The 20,577-nt window shown below is 54.2% G+C and overlaps 1 protein-coding gene across 2 annotated transcripts; it reads right to left on the bottom strand.

Moving 5' to 3' along the window:
• Positions 1-628: 628 nt before the first annotated feature.
• On the bottom strand, positions 629-20,364 carry Napa (NSF attachment protein alpha). 2 transcript variants are annotated; one of them, XM_052762810.1, is made up of 11 exons: positions 20,136-20,364; positions 10,606-10,685; positions 8,882-8,998; positions 5,481-5,527; positions 4,550-4,627; positions 4,316-4,371; positions 4,161-4,245; positions 3,385-3,489; positions 2,298-2,366; positions 1,983-2,030; positions 629-1,303 (listed from the first exon to the last, which is right to left on the bottom strand). In XM_052762810.1, the coding sequence occupies exons 1-11, from the start codon at positions 20,231-20,233 to the stop codon at positions 1,202-1,204; spliced, it is 885 nt and encodes a 294-aa protein (XP_052618770.1). In that variant the 5' UTR covers positions 20,234-20,364; the 3' UTR covers positions 629-1,201. The 2 variants fall into 2 exon arrangements, with proteins under 2 accessions (XP_052618770.1, XP_052618769.1); XM_052762809.1 differs by having other exon boundaries at positions 1,983-2,033; positions 20,136-20,348.
• Between the last annotated feature and the right edge of the window lie 213 nt (positions 20,365-20,577).

Raw genomic sequence — 20,577 nt, 5'->3', positions numbered from 1 at the left:
TTCTTCAGGCTGCTTCTGACTCACACGGCAATTTATAATCCACGTTCACATAATTTCCAACCCTACTGTGTATTTGAGCCACTTATGAAGCTTCCAAAACACCAGAAGGGTGGTGACCCTAGTCTAACCACAGAGCGGCAGGTGTAGCCCTGGCTGGTAAGATGGGTCAGTGGTTTGGAAGCAGGGCCAGGGCTGAGACTCAGACTTGGGAATGGATGGCAGATCCTCACAGGCCTTCTTGGCAATGCTCATGGTGGACAATGGTCAGTCTCCAGCCTCAGGTTTCTCCAGAGCTGACGGCCACTCAAAGTTAATCAACTGACTGAAGCTGTGGGGGCACTGGAGGGACAGAGGAGCACAGCAGGACGTCTGGAAGGCCAACTTTTTCTGCCGGCCTGGCTCAGCCAGGGCAATCCCACAGGAAGGGGGCCCAGCCCCGGCAGACCCAATGTGGGGTGGAGTGGGTATGCCGTTCCTGCTATCTCCTCTTCTGGTAGTGTGGAGGGAGAGGAGTGGGATAGCAATCGGGCCAGTCCACTCTTCAGCTGATTCTGAGGCTCCTCTGGGGACAGGACAGCCAGGGCCCAGGGGGAAGGACACCACGGGCAAAAGGGACAGCAGAAGAGACTCATGCAAAAGTGGCAGGTTTTATTGTCCTTTTTGGGCCAGCTGCAGCTTCAGGTCAACAGACAGACCTGAGCGCAGGGAAAGAAGCAGGCATAGGGCAGGGCCCAGGCACTCCCTGTGAGTTCCAGAACTGGGTCTAACCTGAGAGGTTGCCATTGTAGGGGGCAGGGCAAAGCTCCAGGGGTTGAGGTCAGCACTAGCCAGAAAGAGCAAGTCTCAGGGCTACCTGTATTCTTATCTCTGCTAACGGACAAGGTAGGAGAGAGAGAAAACGCCTTAGCATACAGCTGGTAAGGAGATGGGACTGGATGCTGACCCAGGTAGCACACGGAGAGGTCTGTATTGGAGATTTCTGTCCAGGTGGTTTCCGGGGCAGGAGGACACCTTTAGGGGCTTAAATAAATGGCAGGGTAAGGGATGCAGCGGGCATAGGTGACCATCCAGCCAGCAGAGCCTGACTAGTGCCCTGGAGGATGTGGCCTGCATTGCACCCACTCAGCCTGCAGACTCCTGGTGGAGGTGTTGGGCCCCACCTCTCTGACTGACAGATGGGTGGAAGGCAGTGGCTGGAGGCCTAGCGCAGGTCCTCCTCGTCACCCTGGATGGTCTTCTTGATACGCAGCAGCATGGTGGTGAGCCACTGGTCCAGCCTTGAGATGGAGTCATATTCCTTCACCTGTAGCACAGGGAGGGTGACCTGTTACACTTGGCTTTTTCCTGACACCCTCCCTGGCCCCAGTCCCAAGGTTTCCAAGAGGGCACCCTGTCACCTTGGTCTGCAAAGCTTGGAGCATGAATTGGCAGTAAAGGACTTTGTAGCTTTAAGACCCTCCCAGTATCTTGGCTTTGTGGGTGGAACTGAGGCCCGGAGGCATGAAAAGACGGCCTCTCCCATCTCTATACCAGGTGGGATATGGCCAGTCTGACTTCTGCTCTCAGGGGGCACCCAGGGAGAGATGTCAGTGGCAAGTACCAGCTGGAGAACCAGGACAGGACACAGTTGGAAACAAATGGCTTTCCAGAATGTTCAGAGCAGAGTGGGAATGGGAAATAATCCTCCAGGGCAGCTGGGCGCTAAGAGGAGCAGAGGAAGAGCTTGCTGCCCCCAGGAGCTCTGAGGAGTTATGAAGACCTTGATTTGGGGGGCAGAGATGGACTGTCTCTGAGGAGTACCAGTCTCTCCTCAGCCTTTGTGCCACTATCTATAAAGTGGGGCAACAGTGAAGGTTCTAGGGTGAACCACAGGGAAGAAAATTATAGCCAGGGCCCAGAGCCTGGAGTTCAAGTAGGGCAGAATTTATGAGAGGCACGGTGGAGAAAATCCAGTGGCCAGAACCCCTGTGCCAGCCACTCACCGATTCTGTGTAGCTGTCCACATTCTGTTCCTCATGGGCTTCCAGAAGCTTCTGCAAACAAGGTCAGGGTCAGCCAGACCCAGCAGATGTTCTGGGGGACCCCAGGCTCCTGGCCATGGCCACTTCCCTCCACTGTCACTGCATTAACTGTCTCACATAGAAAGCAGAGCAGAATGGCGGAGAAACCAAACCACACACAGCCCTTTGAGAATGTCTCTAAACAATCTTGTGTGGCTACCCCAGCTGAGACCCAGGCATCCAGGCATCCCTGCCCATTCCACCCCCAGGTCAGGGCGAGCCACATCCAGGACTCACTTTTATCAGCTTGCATTCCCGCGAATCCGAGAAGGCCGGGAACAGCTCCTCATACTTTTGAACAGCAAGCTGAGTGATGAGAAAGGGTGAGAAACACTAACAAAGACTGGGGCACTGGAAACGTTCACTGGCAGTTCTGATTTGGTGCTCTAGGCTGTGCCAGGGTCACCTGACTCGTGACTGATGGTGCCATCCCTAACTCAGCTGAATCCAGTTGGCAGAGATGGCTGCAGGAAGGGGGCAGGCTTCCCAGGCAGAGGGGGTGGAGAAGGAGACAAAAGAGCCCATTCCACACACCAAGCCTACAGCTGGGCCTTCACACACTGAACCCTTCTGAGGACCTTGGGTGGGTTAAGTGACAGTGGGAAAACACACACTGAGGATGCTAGGTGAGTGTGTGTGTGTGGTGGTGGAGGTGGCGGGCGGATCTCTCCTGCTTCTAATTCATCAGTGAGGGCTGGGATGCAGCTCAGCGGCAGAGCACTTGCATAGTATGCACGAGGCCTCAGGTTCCATCCCCACCACAGAAAGTACAAACAGCAAACTGTTCCACCTCCCCCAAAAAGCAAAGCTGCCAGGTGTACTCAGGCAAGTGGGGGAGACTGTGGAGCAGCCACACGTCACGTAGCCCCGGTGGTCTGATCAGGAAGCACTAGAAAATTGAAATCTAACACCCAGTTTCCAGATCCTCCCACCAACCACTGCCCTCCCTATCCCTAACCTCTCTTGCCAGGAAGCACTGAAAATCAGTGGGTAGGCATACAGCCAAAGTTAAACCCAGGCCACCAGGAACCCCAGGGCCTGGCAGGAATGGTGCCTTGGCCTCAGCAGCTTCCACATTACAACTGAATGGGACAGTCAGGATTTACAGGAACCCACGAAGGGGAGAGGCCAGCAGCTGGGAACTCACAAAAGCATCTAGGCCGAGGCAGGGACCCCAGGGTGAATAACACCAATGTCACATTATTCTCCATCCAACCAAAGGACAGGGGCCAAGTGGAGAAACTGTCCTCTAACACCACGAAGTGACTTGGTCTGGTAACAAACAATAGCAGCCTGTAAGGTGGCCTGGCTGGTGTGGGCTCACCTTGGCATTGAGCATGTCGATGCAGAAGTGGCAGAGGGCTGCCTTGAAGAAGTAGTCTTTGGCGCTGTACTTGAGGAGGGGGCTGTCCATGGCGCTGGTCCCTACCTATAGGCACATATCACCATGAGCTCAGGCAGGCAACTCAAGGGTGAAGGTCACTGCAGCACTAAAGTGTGCTAGGAGCTAATCCTGTATCTTACGGGGAGGGCTGGGAACCTCAGGATGACATCGATCAGGGACAGTCAGCAAGGTCACCAAGTGTTGCCAGAATGACCAGGACATGATGAGGGTGTGGGTGGAGCAGGGGAAGCCAGGTGTCTGTGGGCCTCGCAGGCACCTCAAGTCATTTGGGGAGGAGGCACCATTACCAGTCATACAGGAAATTGGCACTTGGTGGGCAGAGGGATGGCAGTTGTAGGAGTATGAGAAGCAATGCCCGCCCCTCTCCCAGGGCCAGCTGCCTGCCTTTTTCTGGCCACAGCCTGGTCCTCCCCACAAGTATTGTGTCACAGGGGCATATGACACCTGCTGTTTCCCATGGATCAGAGTCCCTGCCCTGCTGGTTCTTCTCCCTTGCCCCACTTTTTCTGCAGAGGACACCCAGCTCTGGGGACAGCTCCTGTGTGGAGTGGCAGGAACCATCTAGGACAAGGTGGTGACATGCACAGGTTCTAGGTGAAGAAGCACTTGGTGAGGGTGGCCTGGGAGAGAGTGGAGACTGAGTGGGGTGGGTGGAGGGGGGTGGTGGGAGAAGCTGACAGCCAGGCAAAGCCCACCTGCTCATAGATGTCGATAGCCTTCTGGTACTGCTCCAGCTGTGCAGCATAGCCAGCCACCTTCAGCAGACACTTGTTGGCTGAGCTGTGGGGAGGAGGAGCATGAAGGGACAGTGGCAGGTCCCATAAGGAGGGGCAGGCTAGGGTGGGGCTACCTGTTGGACTCTTCGCCTTTGTAGTAGTCTGCAGACTGCTCGTAGTGGGCGATGGCCTGGGGAGACAGGACAACAGGGTAACTGGAGTGGAGCACAGGGTGCAGCAGAACTTTAGCACAGCTTCCCCACCTTCGGTAAGCACTTGGCAGGGACTCCCCTCCCACTCTGAGCATCACGGTGGGTGGGAACAGGAACACCAGAGGCCCCAGCACTGTCAGTCTGATACCAGCTCACCTTCTCCACATCCACCAGTTCTGTCTCATAGATCTCAGCGATGGAGATGTGGTGCTTGGCTGCAATTGTGAATCTGCCCTGGGGGACACAGGAAAGGAATGCTTATGACCAGAGTCGTTTTCCATGCCCAATCTCAGCCCCATCCAGTCCAGCGTCCTTGGGTTTCCACCTTGGTAAGAGGTCTGACCACAGAGATGGAGGTGACAATGTGAAGGGGTGGACAGTAATGAACTGACAGGAGCAGTAGCCTAGTGCGGCCTACTAGCAGCTGTCTCTCAGGACAGTGTCCCTAGAACAGAGGGAGATGCTGTGGGATGGTCTGTATGGCAAATGTGTTGCTGATTAGTCAATAAATAAAACACTGATTGGTCAGTGGCCAGGCAGGAAGTGTAGGCGGGACAAGGAGGAGAATAAAGCTGGGAAGTGGAAGGCTGAGTCAGAGAGACACTGCCAGCCGCCACGATGAGAAACAGCATGTGAAGATGCCGGTAAGCCACGAGCCATGTGGCAAGGTATAGATTAATAGAAATGGATTAATTTAAGCTGTAAGAACAGTTAACAAGAAGCCTGCCACGGCTATACAGTTTGTAATCAATATAAGTCTCTGTGTTTACTTGGTCGGGTCTGAGCGGCTGTGGGACTGGCAGGTGAGAGAGATTTGTCCTGACTGTGGGCCAGGCAGGAAAACTTAAGCTACAGGGAGGCTGGCATTCCTCAGGCTCCCAGGGCAGGGCCAGGCAAGGGGAAGTTCCTGCATGGGCACTGCAGGAACAAGGGGATGGACAAGGGGCAGAGGCAACATGTGAAGGAGGTGTGTGCTACAGCAGACACCCCATTCTGTAGCCCAGCTCAGTGACCAAATCCCCTGCCTCCCACAGCACAGCAAACAGGATGGGACACTGAGCAAGACAGACCAGCAAGCAACCCTTACCATGTCTGTATAGATCTCAATTGCTCTCATCAGGCAGTTAATAGCCTCTAGGGAGGAAAGAGAGGATGGAGAAGTCATTACAGCAGGTCCTGGAGACAGGAGGTAGACTGTTCTCCCCAAAGCAGATGACAGGCCTTGGCTTCAGGGCTCTTGGGCTCTTTCAGAGCAACCGGAAGGAGAGGATGGGAGCCCCAGGCCCCAGGCAACCTGGTCAGACTGGGAGTCTCTGCATACAGAAACATGATGGGCACATCTTCCCAGGGAGGCACTCTGTCTTAGGCAGCCATACTTCCAGCTTTCTAGTAGGATCAGGGCACACAATGGCATCGCCAGACTCCCACAGAGTTTGAATCAGACTAGCACAGTGCTGCTGTCAAAGGGCAAACTGATGACCAGAGCTGAGCTGGGGCAGAGGCTACCATGCCTACTATCTGTCCTGGAGGCTCTACCTTGAGTAGGTCTTATCCTTGTTATTGGCTTGACTGGCCTCTCTGGCAGAGAGGGCTGGATGCCATGAGCACTGGGACCCCTCTATGGGGGCTCTGCACCCCTAGTGCTAAAGAGCACCGTCCTCTCCTCTGTTCCCCTAAAAGGTGCCAGCACTGCTGGTTGCTCAAATATAAGCTGTACCCAACATCAGGATGGCACCAGGCTACCTTTGTTGTACCATCTCTTCTAAGATTTTAAATTGGGGAAAGGCTTTTTTTTTTGGACAAGTTATTTGGAGGAGAGAGGCGTTGAGTGGGAGGCATTTTCCAGCAGATGGAAACGATCTCGCAGTATCTTTTAACTTCTTTAGCGTATCTCAGGAGGGGAGTACTGGGCAATGAAAGGAGTTGGGGAAGGCACAGGGTTGAGGGTCAAGGTGGACCATGAGGTATGTACTGGGAAGGTTCCAGGTCTGCCCACTGGGCTGACAGTGGACTGGACTTTCTTGGCATGAGGGGATTTCAAGAGCTAAGGCCTGTTGGCATAGGCTCTATTGGTGGGATAGTCCCTGCCACAGCAGTGGGGGAGGAAGATGGATTCACAGGGCCTGGTCCTCTCATGCTGACTCCTTGCTCTGGGAACAGCTTGGAAAGTTGTAGGCTGCCAGCTGATACCCTGGCCTGCTCTCACCACGGGGCTTATCTGATGCCACAGACCTCAGTGCACCCCTGAAGGTAAATAGTAGGGCCCTTGGTCTGTTTCTACCCTCCGGGTGCTCAGCCTGTCTAGAGCAGGTAGGGAGTTACCCTGAAGCCCCTGATCATATGCAGATCTAAGCAAGCACCATCCACAATAAACTAGGGACAAATTGCAGGCTCCAATAAGGAGGTGGGATGGGTGGAAAGACATCAGGTGTCTTGTACACAGTGGGCTCCCAGGAAACAACAGTGGGTGTGGGGTGGAGAGAAGACATGTGAGGCTGGACTACTTCCCTGCCCATGCACATTCACAGCAAGCTCCTGCTATAAAAGGGTTAAATTCCCAGGTCTCAGGCAGGCAGCTGCTGCTAATGGAAAGTCTAAGGTGAGACTCCTAAAGAGCTGATGGACCAGACCACAGGGCAGGTGATTAGATAGCTAAGGGATGTCCCTCCTGAAGAAACTGGGTGTTCAAGCCTCCACTGGCCGCAGGGCTGTTTCCCAGGGCACCCAGCCAGCAGGGAGGCTCTGGGGCCAGGGCTGCGCCCCCGGATGTCAGGAGCCCCTGTGTGCACCTACAGCAGCTCTGTGCTCTGAGGGGACAGAGCACAGCAGAGGGATGGGCTAGGCTGCAGCTTAGTGGGGAGTCATCTGCTCAGGCTACCCAGCGTGCCCTCTCCTGCCTGGTCACTCTTGTGTGAGCCCTGACTGGCCCCAGACAGAACAGCTGCCACTCATGCAAATGCGCTCCCTTCCCCTCATCTGTGGAACTGTGACTGGGGAGGGCACCAGGGCAGTAGGGCTGGATGCCACAGGGCTGTCAGCCCTCCCTGCCCAGCATGAGCCCCCAGCCCTTAACAGCAGAAGCTCTCCCCTCACAACCTGTTTCCCGACCATGGAAGGTGGGTCTACTCTCGTCACCTTCACACCTGGCCTGCAGCATCCTCAGGACACTTCCATCGCAGTTTGCCCTTGCTGAGGCCGGGGCCCACCCTGGTCCCCAGAGAAAAGGGACACGACCACAAGCTGGGAGGTACAGTTCTGTTCAAAGAGCTCATGACGCTATGGCATCCTGCAGGTTGGCAGCCACTACCACCCAGGAACGAGCCCTCCCGGCCACTCCGGATGGAGCAGCAGCTGAAGGGCACAGATGCCAGGCAGCATCTCCAGGCCAACCAGTTCCCCAGGGAGCAGAAGGGAAAGTATGGGGAGGGCTGTGTGGTGTGGAGGACTGCCCTGAGTAGTCACTGGGTGTATCTAAGCCTTACCTAGCTGAGAGGTCATTGTCCCTCTCTGCCTGTCAGGCCTGAGCCCCACCACATCACAGCTAAACAAACAGGAGTGACCGGTCAGCCTGGGGACAGAGTCAACAGTCATCTCTCTAACTGGGAGTGGTCCTGTGACAATGACGGCAGCTATCCACTGATTCTGGGGAGGGCAGGGGGTGTTTGCCTTCTCCCCAGAGGTAGGCCTTCATCCAAACACTGAGCCTCTCCTTTGGGAAGGAATACTCACTTCTTTTCCACTCCCAAATGCTGGGACGATAGCCATGAACTGCCATGACTGGCTTAAATGGTCAATTAAAACAAATTACCTTTGCTTGCTGAAATTTAAACTTAGTAATCTATGTGGCTCTAAGATTTAAAAAAAAAAAACATTCTAAGGACTGGGGACATGTACAGCACATTCTCAGCATATAAGAGGTCCAGGCTCCATCCCTAGCACCACAAAAATAAATGAACAAAAATAACGAAAGCAAACTCCCCAGCCCAGGAAACCCAGGTCTGAGGTCCATGGACTGTGCTTTGGCTGAACCAGGCTCCTGTCCCCACAGGCTGTTTTTAAGGAACTGGGCCTTGGTGACTCATCCGAGGCTTCGCTCTCTCTGCTTCTTCGTGGGGTGCAGGGAAGGCAGGTCAGGCTCATTTCTGCTCTACCTGGTTCATCTTGGACTGCCCTGCCCCCTTCTGCACGCTAATTCTGACAACCGAACAGCTTTGCCTGGCTCCCTGGCAAGCAGCGGGTCTGAAATGCAACTCCCACTCCCAAATGTTCGAATCCCAGGAGAGGGTGAGGGTTGCAAACCAGGGTGGGGGAGGTGGGGATACAGGGCAGGATGCCAGTGCCAACCAAGGACCAGACAGTTCTCAAGTTAGGGCTTGTTTTGCTCCTGGCCTATCATGTGTCAGCCACTGGGAAACCCAGGTCTGCAGAGACACCAAAGGATGTGGGGACGTGCTCAGCTCTGCCATCTGTGGCTCACAGAGCCCTTACCTTGGGGGTCGGCTTTCTTGAAAGCGTTGCCTGCATCCACGAAGCAGGTGGCTGCGTCATGCTTGCTCTGGAGCTGCAGGTGCAGCTGGGCAGCCTGGCAGAAAGCGTTCCCAGCAGCTGGAACAGAGCAGATCGTCCCAGCTTCAATGCGGCTGCAGTCATTGCCCCAAGACTCACAAGAATACAGCCAGAGTCCTAGGCAGAGGCCAAGACCAGCCCACTCCAGCCCAATGGCAGCCTGAACCCTCGAAGAGCTTCCGGGTGGTGCTCTTGGTAGAATGAAGACACCAGGCAGCTGCCTTGGGGAAGCCTGAGCCCATGCACAGAAACAGCCAGGGTAAGCCCAGGGCCAATCCCATGTCCTCCACCTGGCCTCTGCCAGCACCTCCAGAGCCATCACTTCCACAGAGAGGAAGGAAAGGCAGGCAGAGCTAAGGGCCGAAAACAGACGAGACATGACGACCAGGCTCTTGGGCTTAGAGCTCTCCCTTTGGACAGGGAGAACCTGAATAGAAGGTGGAGAGGGGGCAGGGTGGGAGGGGTGCTCTGGAAAGGTACAGGCGAGATTAACCCATGTGACACTTCCCACTTGCTCCCTTCCCTAGCCCACTTCTTTCCTCCACAATTCCCCAAAGCTCTCGGGTGCATCCCTGCAATGAGTCCTTGCCTAGAAAGGGAAACAGGACATGGACAACAAGAGCCAGAATCCATGCAGACAGTGCTCCCGCCTGAGGCCCAGGCCATCCTGTGCTCGGTCAACACCACAGGCCCCACACCATTTTGCTCACATACCTCCCCTAGACTGGCTAAGGGGAGGCGGCAGGGTCTTCCCTGCTGTGGGCAGTGCTCCAACACCACCTCAGCTAAGGTGCTACCCGGCATGCTCCTCCAGTCCCAGCTGAGTGGGAGCCTCCAAGCTGTGGGACACACAAAGCCTGCAAAAGCTTTGCTCTACTCTTATCTGGTCATTATGATCACCTTGTAGGCCCAGGGGTTGAAACCACACCTCACAAATGCCAGGCTAACATTCTGCCCAAACACTGTCATATCATCAGTAACAGTAGTCATATTCATCATTGTCACAGTCGTGTTTTGGTTTTCTGAGATAAGTTCTCTTTTACTGCAGAATCATCTCAAATTCCCAATGTAGCCTAAGAGGGGCTTGAACTCCTGCCCCTCCTGCCCCTTCTCTGGAGTGCCAGGATACTATGCTAGGCTCCAGAATTATTTTTAAGAATTCCAAATACTTTGAGCAGGGGACAGATGGACTAAGACTTCTGTTGTGATCATGGGGGACAGGCAGGAAAGCAACCTGTGATTAAGTAACAGTCCGTGGAGTGCTGGACTTTGGTAACTGCACTCATAGGATGTGGTAATAACTGAGTCTACCTTGAACCTCTGCAACCCACTGTCATCCCCACCATGTCCAGAAAGCTCCTCCCTGAGCTCCAAAACTGTCTCTTGCTTCAGTTCCTTGGACCAACCTTGCTGATAGTGGAAGCCATACCACAAAATCAGGTGATGGGCTGCCCCAACAGATCTCATCTAGAGGCCTGGTGGATTTCCTCCCTGCCTCCTTTCCTGAGAAAGACTGCCCCCCCTCCCCCATATACCCCCAACTTAGGGGCAAAGCATCCCACTGGTCTCATGCTGTGGACTCCTGATGCTGGAGAAGGGACTTCAAGGCCACACTCTGGGCCGGGTTGTGGGTTGAGGGCACGCACCGCTCCAGTTCTTGGCCATCTTGAACATGTTTGCCGCTCTGGCATAGATCTCGCATGCTTCCTCTATTTTGGATGAACCTCTGGGGAGAAGGAAAGGAAGAGGTGACGAGACCATCCAGTCCACTATCAGAAAGCAAACCCACACTCTGCCCTGCCGACAGCCGAGCTATGTCTTGACCCCTGCATCTAGGCAGTCTGCAGGCAGAAGGCTGCCGATACTGTCCCTGGAGGGGATGTGTGGATGCCCATGGTAGTGGTGGTGGTGGTGTTTCCTGACCTCCCCTCCTCCACAACCTGACTCTGTGGCCTTTTCTACTTCCTGCCTAGGTAGTAGGTGACCACTGGGACCTAGGGAATCGACAGATTCCTGTTCTTCAGGAGGCTGCAAAGCATTCGGGGGGATCCCCAGGACCCCAATCCTGAACCTGTGCTTTGCAGAAAGACCTCACTACAGTGTGTTGTCACACTTCAGAACAGGGCAGATATGGCACATGTCAGCCATACGGAGAAATACTATCACAAGACATAAATACAAAATGCTCCTGTTTATATAAAAAATTAAGAGAGTGAGAAGAAAAGAAACACACATTTATATAAACACTGAATATTTCTGGAAAAATATACCCAAACCTAGTAATAGCATTGTTTCCTGAGGTAGAGCCTGCAGAATTGGGCCTGGTGGGGGGTGACATTCACGGTACATGTTTGCTCTGCTAGTTAGTTTTGTACCATCTGCACATTTTATCTCCTTCAGAAAATTTATGTATTTCATTGTTTTATTTTTACATAGGCTCTCGTGTAGCTCAGGCTGGCCTCAAACTCTGGATCTTCCTGCCACCACCTTCTGCGTGCTGGGATTACAAGCATGCACTCAGGCCCATGTGGTGCTAGGGATGGAACTCGGGGCCTCGGGCATGCTAGGCAAGTGCTCCACCAACTCAGCTCTACCTTCAGCCCCGTGTTTTAATATATCAGACTTATATTTGACCTGCAGCTCGGCAATGAATAACAGCACTAGCAATTTATCCTAAGCCTTAACCAGAAGAGCTGCAAAGGCATTTGGCACAGCATTCTGAAAATGCAAAACCACCCTTCTACACTCACTGTGCCAGGGTAGGAGCCTGGGAGACACACAAGTGGAGGGGACATTTTAGTCTGTTTGCTGAGTCAGGGTCTTACACAGTCCAGGCTGGTCTCAAACTTACAGCACACTGACGAAGGTGACCTTGGACTCATCCCACTGCTGAAGTTATGGGCTTGCACCATCACACTGGGCTTTGGCTTGACAAGCAAGTGTTCTACCACTGAGCTACATCTCCTACCCCAGTAGCTTGTAGTCATTCTAAAATAAAGAACACCTCTTTGGGCTTTACCCTGGCATCTCAACCTCCAAGAGGTTCACATGAACCTCCTCCTTGGACAGGGGGCAGGGGGCAGGATGCTTTTTTATTAGCTCAAACTCCTAAGTTCCTTCCAAATTCTGTCTTGCAATGAAGTCTAGCCCATGAGGACTGTGACCCAACAACTGTTCAAAACTCTCACCACCCACATCAGCAGTCAAAGAAATTTAATACCCCAGTGTCCTCAAATGGATTTCAAACTCTTCCCACACTGGCAGTGTTTAAAAAACAAAAAGGAACATTTCCCCATGAGAAGGCACAAACATCATCCTCACTACCTGCCCTACATCGACCATGTCAATGGACCCAGCATGGATGACGCTTGGGAGTTTGGCCTTATCACACAGCTATGGGGGGCCTGGAAGCTGTTCATGTGTGACCTGAACCAGACCAGAGACCTGATCAGTGTGGGGTAAGCACCCATAGCCCTGAACAGTGTGAGGCAGCACCCACAGCCACATGCCTGAACATTTGCTCGGCAGGTGGGTGGCCCTGCATTGGGTCTTTTAACCACTACAGTTTGGAGACCAGGTGATTTGGGTGACTAGGCGAGACTGAACACTGTGCCAAGGCAGCAAATGGCCTGAAGGAGGACTCCTGAATCCACACAGCATCAAGTGAAGTACTTCCTCAAACAGAGTCCACCCTCTGCTCCCAGGCACCATGCTCCTCCCCCACGTTACTGGGACCTGGTTTCCCTTTAGCCACTCCCAGTCATGATGAGGTCAGAAATGTCCATGTTGCTGTTGGCATAGATTAAACCAGAAGGGCCTCTTGGACCTGGATGCAAAACACCCCACAAGGACCATCTTTGGCATGCTCTCTCTGGATGTGCTGGAGATACAAAGCAGGGCCTGGCATGTGCTCAACTGCTCTGCCACTAACACCCCCAGTCCCAGGAATATTTGTACTGTCTCTGACAGAGTCTCACGTACCCTAATTCCCAGGCTGGCCTTGACCCTTGCTACAAGCCGAGGCTAGCCTTCATGCTTGATTTTATGTGGTGCTTGGGACAGAACTTGGGGCTTTGTGCATGCTAAGCAAACTCACTAGCAACTGTGCCAGCAACGTTTGTTTTTACACTTATTTTATGTATTTGAGTGTTTTGCCTACATGTATGCATGTGCACCACTTGGGTGACTGGTGCCCAAGGATATCAAGAGGGCATCAGGTACACTGGAACTGTAGTTATAGACAGTTGTGATTCACCATGTGGGTGTCGAGAATTGAACTTGGGTCCTCTACAAAAGCAACAAGTGCTCTTAACTGCATCTCTCCATCCTTTGGAATAGTGTCTGAACAGGGCATACTCACAGACATTAACCACAGATCTTTCCATCCCAGTGATCCCCCAGTTCATCCTTTCCTGGATGGTGGAACTAAGTTCCAGATAGCCCCAGATGCTCCTGGCAGAGCAGCTGTGTCTGGTGTTATCAAGCACCCTGAGGCGGAGTGGCAATGAGAGCCATCACTGCTGGCTAGGTTTGACTCAGCTCAGCACAACAGGCAGACTCAGCACAAAGTCTGCCAGCTGCCGGCTGAGACTCTCTGATCCCACGCTAAGCTGGGCTGACCCGTCTACTGCAGAGGAAGCCAGAGGGATTACTGCCTGCTCTGGCCCCAGGCTGCCTCCTGCCCTGATACCCTGGTCCTTGTCCTGCCTCTGTGAGGTGACAACAGAAGATCTCCAGAGTCCAAGCTCCTTTCACAGATGGGAGGAAAGTCCCCAGGGGGCAAATCCACTTGCGTAGTTTACCCAACAAATCCTGAAGAAGCCATGCACATACTTCCTCTGCTGTGAAACAAGTATCTGAGGATTTAACGATGGCTATTCACAGAGGAGGAAGCCTGTTCTCCACAATATCAACATGCTTGCTCATAGACACTTGGTGTGAGGGCTGTACCTGATGGCGTGAGGCCAGGGCTCAGTCCTCAGTGGCCAAGGAGCTGCCCCAGAGGAAGGAGGGATACTGGAGGTGAGATTCATAGCATGTGCAAAGGCTGAGTCAGAAACATGCTTGAGGAGCTGAGGAAGGGAAGTGGGCTAGTTGGGTAGGGCAGGGCGTGGTACAACTAGGTTGGAGCAGACAGGACATGGAAGAGCTCTGACACGAGAGTGACCAGAAGGAAGATGCCCTGAGATTCACCATCCACGCTGCTCCTCTGCGGTTCACTGGGGCTTCCCATCCCAGCTGGGGGAAGCTGTTTCAGTCACCTATTTACTGCGGCCTGACTGGAACTGCTGACCCCTGAAAGGATGCCTCCTGCATGGTGCACCACAGGCTCACTGCCTTCTGAAGGGCCTGGGTGGCACTGCATGTGACAGCTGACAGGCCTCCCCCACTGACCTCCTCCCAGCTGCCTCGGTTGCACTCTTCAGCCCACAGCTCCGTGCCTCACTGCGAATAGAGGGAACTGGTTGGGGCTGGCCTGGTGCAGGCTGTCTATAATTACCGCTCAGCTTTGCTCCCCAAGAGGCGCGGAGGAAGCAGCCTCAGGCCTCCCAGGCACAGCTGCCATATGGAGTGCTGAATGGTGCCAGGAAAGTGCAGGCGCTGTTGGCAGTGGCCGGGGCTTCTGCAGGACAGGCTAGGCCTGCCTACCTCCTGCCTCCGTCCTCTGGACACTCTGGCTCCCAGAAGCATGCCATTTCACTGCTCTGTGGTCCCCCACCTTGTGTCTGAGACTCTCCCTCCTGTCCCTCTGGCATGCATCCCCAGTTCTCTCCTAGGACTTAAGGCTCACTGGCCAGATTATCCAGCCAGGGTACTCAGTTTTCACTAACACGATGGACCCAAGGCCTGCCACAATCATCCATGGCTCCCAACTGGTGATGATGCTGGGAGACCTACAGGAGTGTGCCCAAGCTGACACTGCTTGTCCCTTGCTTAGCACCCCAGAGTCCTCTGGAAAATGAGGAGGGTGGCCAGGTGCATGCTGGCCTCGAGCATCCACCAGAGAACAGCATGCACTGCTAGGCTGCTGAAGGAGGACCCTGCTCCCTGCTGGAGCTGCCAAGCATCCTCTAGGTAAGGGACACGTCATCTAGCCAGCTCTCATGGGGTCACCACAGTTAGAAGGACCCAGAGGCTGGGAAAGGATCACCAGCTCATCACTGTGACCTGTAAGACAGTGATGGGCAGGAAATGCTTCAAGCACTTTGCTGTATCTGTGACCATGGGTGAGGACCCCAGAGCCTGCCTCTCTTCAGCTGCACAATGGAGACTGACCTGACCCCATGACCTGGGAGAAATCTGAGAGACAGCACACACTCAGTAGCTGGCCCGGACGCAGCATCCAGTGGGTACTCAGGTGGCCACAAAACAGAGGAAACAGTGCCCCTCCCAATGGGCACTTTAGAGTGGTTTGTAGCGATGCAGCCTTGCCTTCCCTGTCACAGGGTTAGGGCTCTGCACCTTGCTGGTGAGGGTGTCACTGTCATCAGACCCCACAGAGCTCAGATTCAGAAATGTTTCCCCACTTCAGCAGCTCAGCGTGGGCTCTGAGGCCTCCCCCTTCCGGTGAGCTGTGCACTCCTCTTTGCTTCCAGAGTCCCAGGTCTCCCCTTCCTGCACCAATCTCCTAGCGCTGACGGGGCAGTGGTTTATGTCTCGGGGTCCGCACCCATGGAGTCAACTCATCAGGATCACAAATGTTCCAAAAACCTATACCTGCTTTCAACATGTCCTAGCTCCCCCGTCACTGTTCCCTGAACAGCACAGGGGAGCAGGCAATCCTACCACACTGACATTGCATGAAGAGGTAACCTGCAGGTGACTCAAAGGGTACAGGAGTGGGGCTGTGTGTAGGTTTATGTAAATGCGACACCCTCTCATGGAAGGGATCTGACTGAGCAGGTGCTGGTGTCTGCGGGGATGGGGTGGGGGTGGGGGGTGGTTAGGGGAGGACCCACTGGGACAACATTGTACGTAATAGTGGGTCTGCTGTCCCACGAAACTGCCAGCCCAGGGAACGGTCAAAGATATTGCTCACACAGCCTGGAAGGCCTCCTTTCTGTGTCCTGACAGGATCTCACTCATCACAGCCCAGAATGCCAACATTTGCTTTACTTAAAAAAGTGCTGGGAATGCCCCTGGCCTCTCAGCAACTTCTGCACAGGAGGAACCGGGGATACTCTGTGCAACCAGTCAGCAGAGGCCATACTGTAATTAAGTCAGGAGCTCTGGGGTTCCCCTAGAAACCTCAGCTGCCCTGTGGACTGGGCAGGAGATGCCAAGCTTTCAGCTGTGTATGTATCCTGGCAGCTGATGCACTGTGGTTCCTACTTGGAAGGATACTGGGGCTTCTGCAGATGGCAGGGGAGCAGATACAAAGTAGAGCCTGTCCCAGGCTCTGCAGAATGCCTGTGGGCCCAGTTGGAGGCACCCTCCCTCCCCAAGTAGTCCTGCTCACTTCCAAAGCTGGCCTTTAGACTCCTAGTGCCTTCAGGCAGTTCAAATGTAACCAGCTTGTCAACATGTCTTCTTGAGGAACTGGCTGTTTGTATACAGAACACTCTGCCACCTCCTCCAGCTTCCCAGTGCCTCCAGCTCAACTTGCAGCAATGATATCAAGAATCACACTGATGAGCATCTCATACACACACTCAAAGTCAACAGTACTCACCATGCTCCAAATCAGCCTGCTTACTCCATAGTAAAACGGTGGGAAGAGGGGTCACTCTAACCTTGTTTCCTAGAGGAAGAAACTCCCCAACAAAACTGGCATCCCACACGAAAGGGTCTCGCCATGTAGACCAGGCTGGCCTCAAACTTACAGAGATCTGCCAGCCTCTGCTTCCCAAGTGCTAGTGGTCACCAAGACCCACGCTGATTTGTTTTTGAAGAGAAGGCTGCAGGGAGAAGGTAGGTATCAGGAAGAGCCCTACAGAACAGAACTGCCCTTCAGGACATGTTCACTTCCCATGGTGCACATCAGAGGAGCCAGAAAGAGGTAAAGAGTGCCCAGACTCTCGGGCAGGAATGCCCATCACCCAGGGAAGGTGCTAAAAAGACTTTGATGGTAAATTTGACTGGTGTTTCAAAGCCCCCTAGTGTCTACCAGCCCACAAATCCAGAAGAGTGAAGATGGGTGAGCATCAAGGCTACCACAACCCTGATCAGGACAACCTACATGGCCCATGCAGCCTGAGCAGAGGCCTCTTAACTTGAGAAGCTGTCACCACTGACATTCCCAAGAGCAGAAGAAGCCTTAGGGAGCAGGTGAGTGAAGGTCACTTATCAAATGTTTACCTGGCAGCCCCAGCGCAAGAGGAAGGGCCAGAGTAGCGCCCATCTGGTGGTGAAATGGTTTCTCTCCAGGTGATCTCAAGCTACATCTAAGCCCGCCCCCCACTCTACCCCCAGTTCCAGTGGGCTCTGCTCACTTCCTTACAGTACCTCCTCTATTCTTCCTGGAGGGACCAGAAGAAACCCACCTGTTCTTTCAAACGTTTACAGAAAACTGCTGTGCGGGTAGGCAGCAGTCAAGGGAGGCAGCACTCCAAACTGGTCTGTCATGCCCTCCTACACCGGGTGTCCACAGTAGGCATGAGTGTCTGGGCTTCAGAGGCACAGCACCAGGCTAATGGACTGAGCTGTGGAACTACATGGACCAGGTCTGACTGCCTGGTGCCTCCTCTGCTTCCTGCCCCCTTTATCCTTTACCCACCTCCACAGTGATTTTGTGGGGACTAAATAAGGTTAACTGCCTGACTCAGGCAGGGCTGAGCAGCAGAGCGAGCAATTGGCAGACATTATCCACCAACACTGTAACAGGTTCCCACACTACTGTCCCCCAAACAGCTACTGCAGTTCTTTCTAAAGGGTAAAGAGCAACCCACTGGGACAGGCCTCCAATGAAATCCTGCTCACAGGCCTCATCTATATCCAGCCTCCCCTCCCCTTCTTCCCTTTTAAGGTCATAGTCTGACTAGGAACTCTTGTCTGTACTAACCCTTCAGCAGGCAGGCTTCTGGGCCTTTTCTCAAGCTTGTCCCTTCTGCTGCTCCCCAACTGAGAGAACCCCCACATCTTCTGCTCAGCCTCTGGATGGGAACCTGTCCTCTAGGAAGCCATCTCTGTCCCTGTCCCATCCTTCTGGGCAGAAACTCCTCTCACACCAGACCTTTGTTCCCACTGTCCCTGCTGCCTAGACCGCCCTCCCAGGCTTCCGTTCTCTGCCTCACTCCTTAACAAGAGCCTCCTTCAAACTTTCCTTTCAGCTCTGGAACTTTGTGTGAATGACACAAGCTGGCCCTTACCCCCCCCCCCCCCCCCCACCACAGTTCTGCTCTATCAGTGGTTGAGAAGTGGAAAACAGGTGGAACTCACAGATGCTCCCCTGGGAGCAGTCCAACTGTACACTTATCTCTCTGGGCCAAAGAGATCAGACACAGAGCCATCAGGAAACCTACCGCTGAAAACTGAGCCCGAGGCACCACCCCAACACTGCGCCTGAACTTCTGCCCTTGTGCAGACTGAAGAAACACTCACACCTCTCAAGTGAAACATTCCTTGTGTAACTGACACAGCCCATCAGAACACGGATGTCTTTCTCTGCGGCAAGTACAAACTGCGGGCACAAACATTCTGCAAGTTCCTTTGCTAAACATTATCTGACCTCAACTAACAAGGGATGGCTTCATCTTCTCCCTCCCCTTCATTTCCTTCTGTCCTCCACCCAGCTCTGACAGTCTCTCCCGGAATCCAGGCCCTTCTCCTGTTATGCCCAGATCGTGGGGATGCCCAAAAGACCATCACATGGAGACTGAATCCCCTATGTAAAAGCAAAGAGCCTTTATTCAAGCTCGAGCTTGGACTCTCCATCTGTCTGACACAGTGGTGAGAGCAGAGAGCCCTAAACCCAGGTGGGGTAGGGTTTTTATCATAGCAGAAGTTGGGATGAGGGGATTTCCAGGGTTCAGGACCCTGACTGGCTGACATTTGTCAAGGGGTATAGGTGTGTGCAGGGAATGTTTGGAATGTCAGGTATTTCTCCTGAGATGCTGGCCCTCCCTGGGTGGGGTCAGCTTATGACTTTCCCTGGGGACTGGGTGGCACCTGCTAGTAAGCCTGTCATGGCAGCTGTGTGGTCAAGCTGTTTTGTGCCCCCACATCTCTCAGCCTTTCCCCAGCTTTCTGGCAAGCTCTTCATCCTTCTCCAGTCCTTGCTTCTGAGGATTCTGATTCTGTGCCCCACCCCTAGCACAAAGCTCTTCCTCACAACCACCTGCCTGGTCCCTTTCCCAATGTGCCTCTCTGATTGTTTCTTCAGCACTCTTGCTGGCTCCTTGTACTGTTCTCTCCCCCTACCCCTCCTAGATCCCAAGGCATGGGGCCCTCTCCCCTGCACAGCCTTTCTCCAGTCTCCACATCGGCCTCTTACACTCTCTGAGTCTGCTTCCTCCTAGCTAGTGAGCCTTTCAGAGCTCTGAGCCCACACCAGACTCAGTTCTGAGCTCATTACACATAGTTCATACTAACAAAAAAACTTCTGCAGTTAGTTTTTAACCAATGAGCCCTTTCACGAAAATAACTTCCCTGAGATAAAGAAGCCTCCGAATCACATGCCAAGCTTGGGCTCTGCTGCTTCTAAGTTAATAAGGCTGAAGAGGGCCAACTTGCATGAACTTTGTGAGAGGTGCCTGCCACCTCCTGGGTGTGTGTTCTGACCCCAAACTTGAAAACCACCCAGTAGGCCTCTATCCTACTCTGGTTCTCTTGGGTGTCTCATCCTCTCATCGCCATTTCCGTGGCCAAACCAGTGTCACCGTCCGTTCATGCCCTCCCCTGGGGGGGAGGGGGTGGGGTGGGTCTCCATCTCTCAGGCCAGGCCTCCTGGCCATCAGTCATTCTTAGCCAGAGCCACACTCACACCTCATACTCCGTCTCATCATGCCCAGGGTCGCCCCAGCCCGGGTCCTCTCGGTCTGATGTCCTTACCCGAGCAGCCTGGGCCGCCGCACAGACCCATGGGCACCAGCCTGGGAAAGGCGCGCCCACCTTCAGCGGGTGTCGTTGGCCTCAGGGCCCGGCCAGGGTCTTCAAGGCCGTAGAGGGGCTTCCAGAGTATAGAGGGCAAGCGAGCCCACCCTCCCCCGCCGCGGGCCCAGCATCGCCCGCCGCTTACCCGAAGAGGCCGGAGAAGAAGGACTGCGAGTTCTTCACCTTGCGCTCCGCCTCAGCCAGCAGCGCCACTGCCTCGGCCTGCTTCCCGGAGGTGTCCATGACGCCGCAGCGCTGCTCGGCTCGGGCCCGACACAGCCGGGCGACTACTTCCAGGCCCGGGACACCGCGCACTAGGCAGGGCTCCGCCCGCTGCGTTGACGTCCTCCGACCCTGCTGCGCCACGTGACCCGTGCGGACCAACCAGCGGGCTCGCGCTGCGAAGCGCGCCCCTCCAGCCACGCCTCCTCCGGCCACAGCACTCCGCCCCTTGACCCGCAACATAAGCACACGCCCGCCGACTGACGCCACTTGCTTCCTAAGAGCCCTGCAGCGCACTGCCACGTGATACCACACAAGCCAATCATGATCCCGCACTGCCAAGCACTCTCCCCCCCCCCACCCAA

This window comes from Peromyscus californicus, unplaced genomic scaffold, assembly GCF_007827085.1.
Source record: "Peromyscus californicus insignis strain IS unplaced genomic scaffold, ASM782708v3 Scaffold_4__1_contigs__length_199733344, whole genome shotgun sequence".
NCBI classification, from domain to species: domain Eukaryota; kingdom Metazoa; phylum Chordata; class Mammalia; order Rodentia; family Cricetidae; genus Peromyscus; species Peromyscus californicus.
This window is presented reverse-complemented; position numbering and strand designations above follow the sequence as displayed.

Coding starts and splice junctions, on each gene's coding strand:
- Napa (XM_052762809.1), bottom strand. CDS start 20,233: ATGGACACCTCCGGGAAGCAGGCCGAGGCAGTGGCGCTGCTGGCTGAG. Junction 10,686..20,135: donor TTCTTCTCCGGCCTCTTCGG/GTAAGCGGCGGG, acceptor CCTTCTCCCCAG/AGGTTCATCCAAAATAGAGG. Junction 4,372..4,549: donor AACTGGTGGATGTGGAGAAG/GTGAGCTGGTAT, acceptor CTGTCTCCCCAG/GCCATCGCCCACTACGAGCA.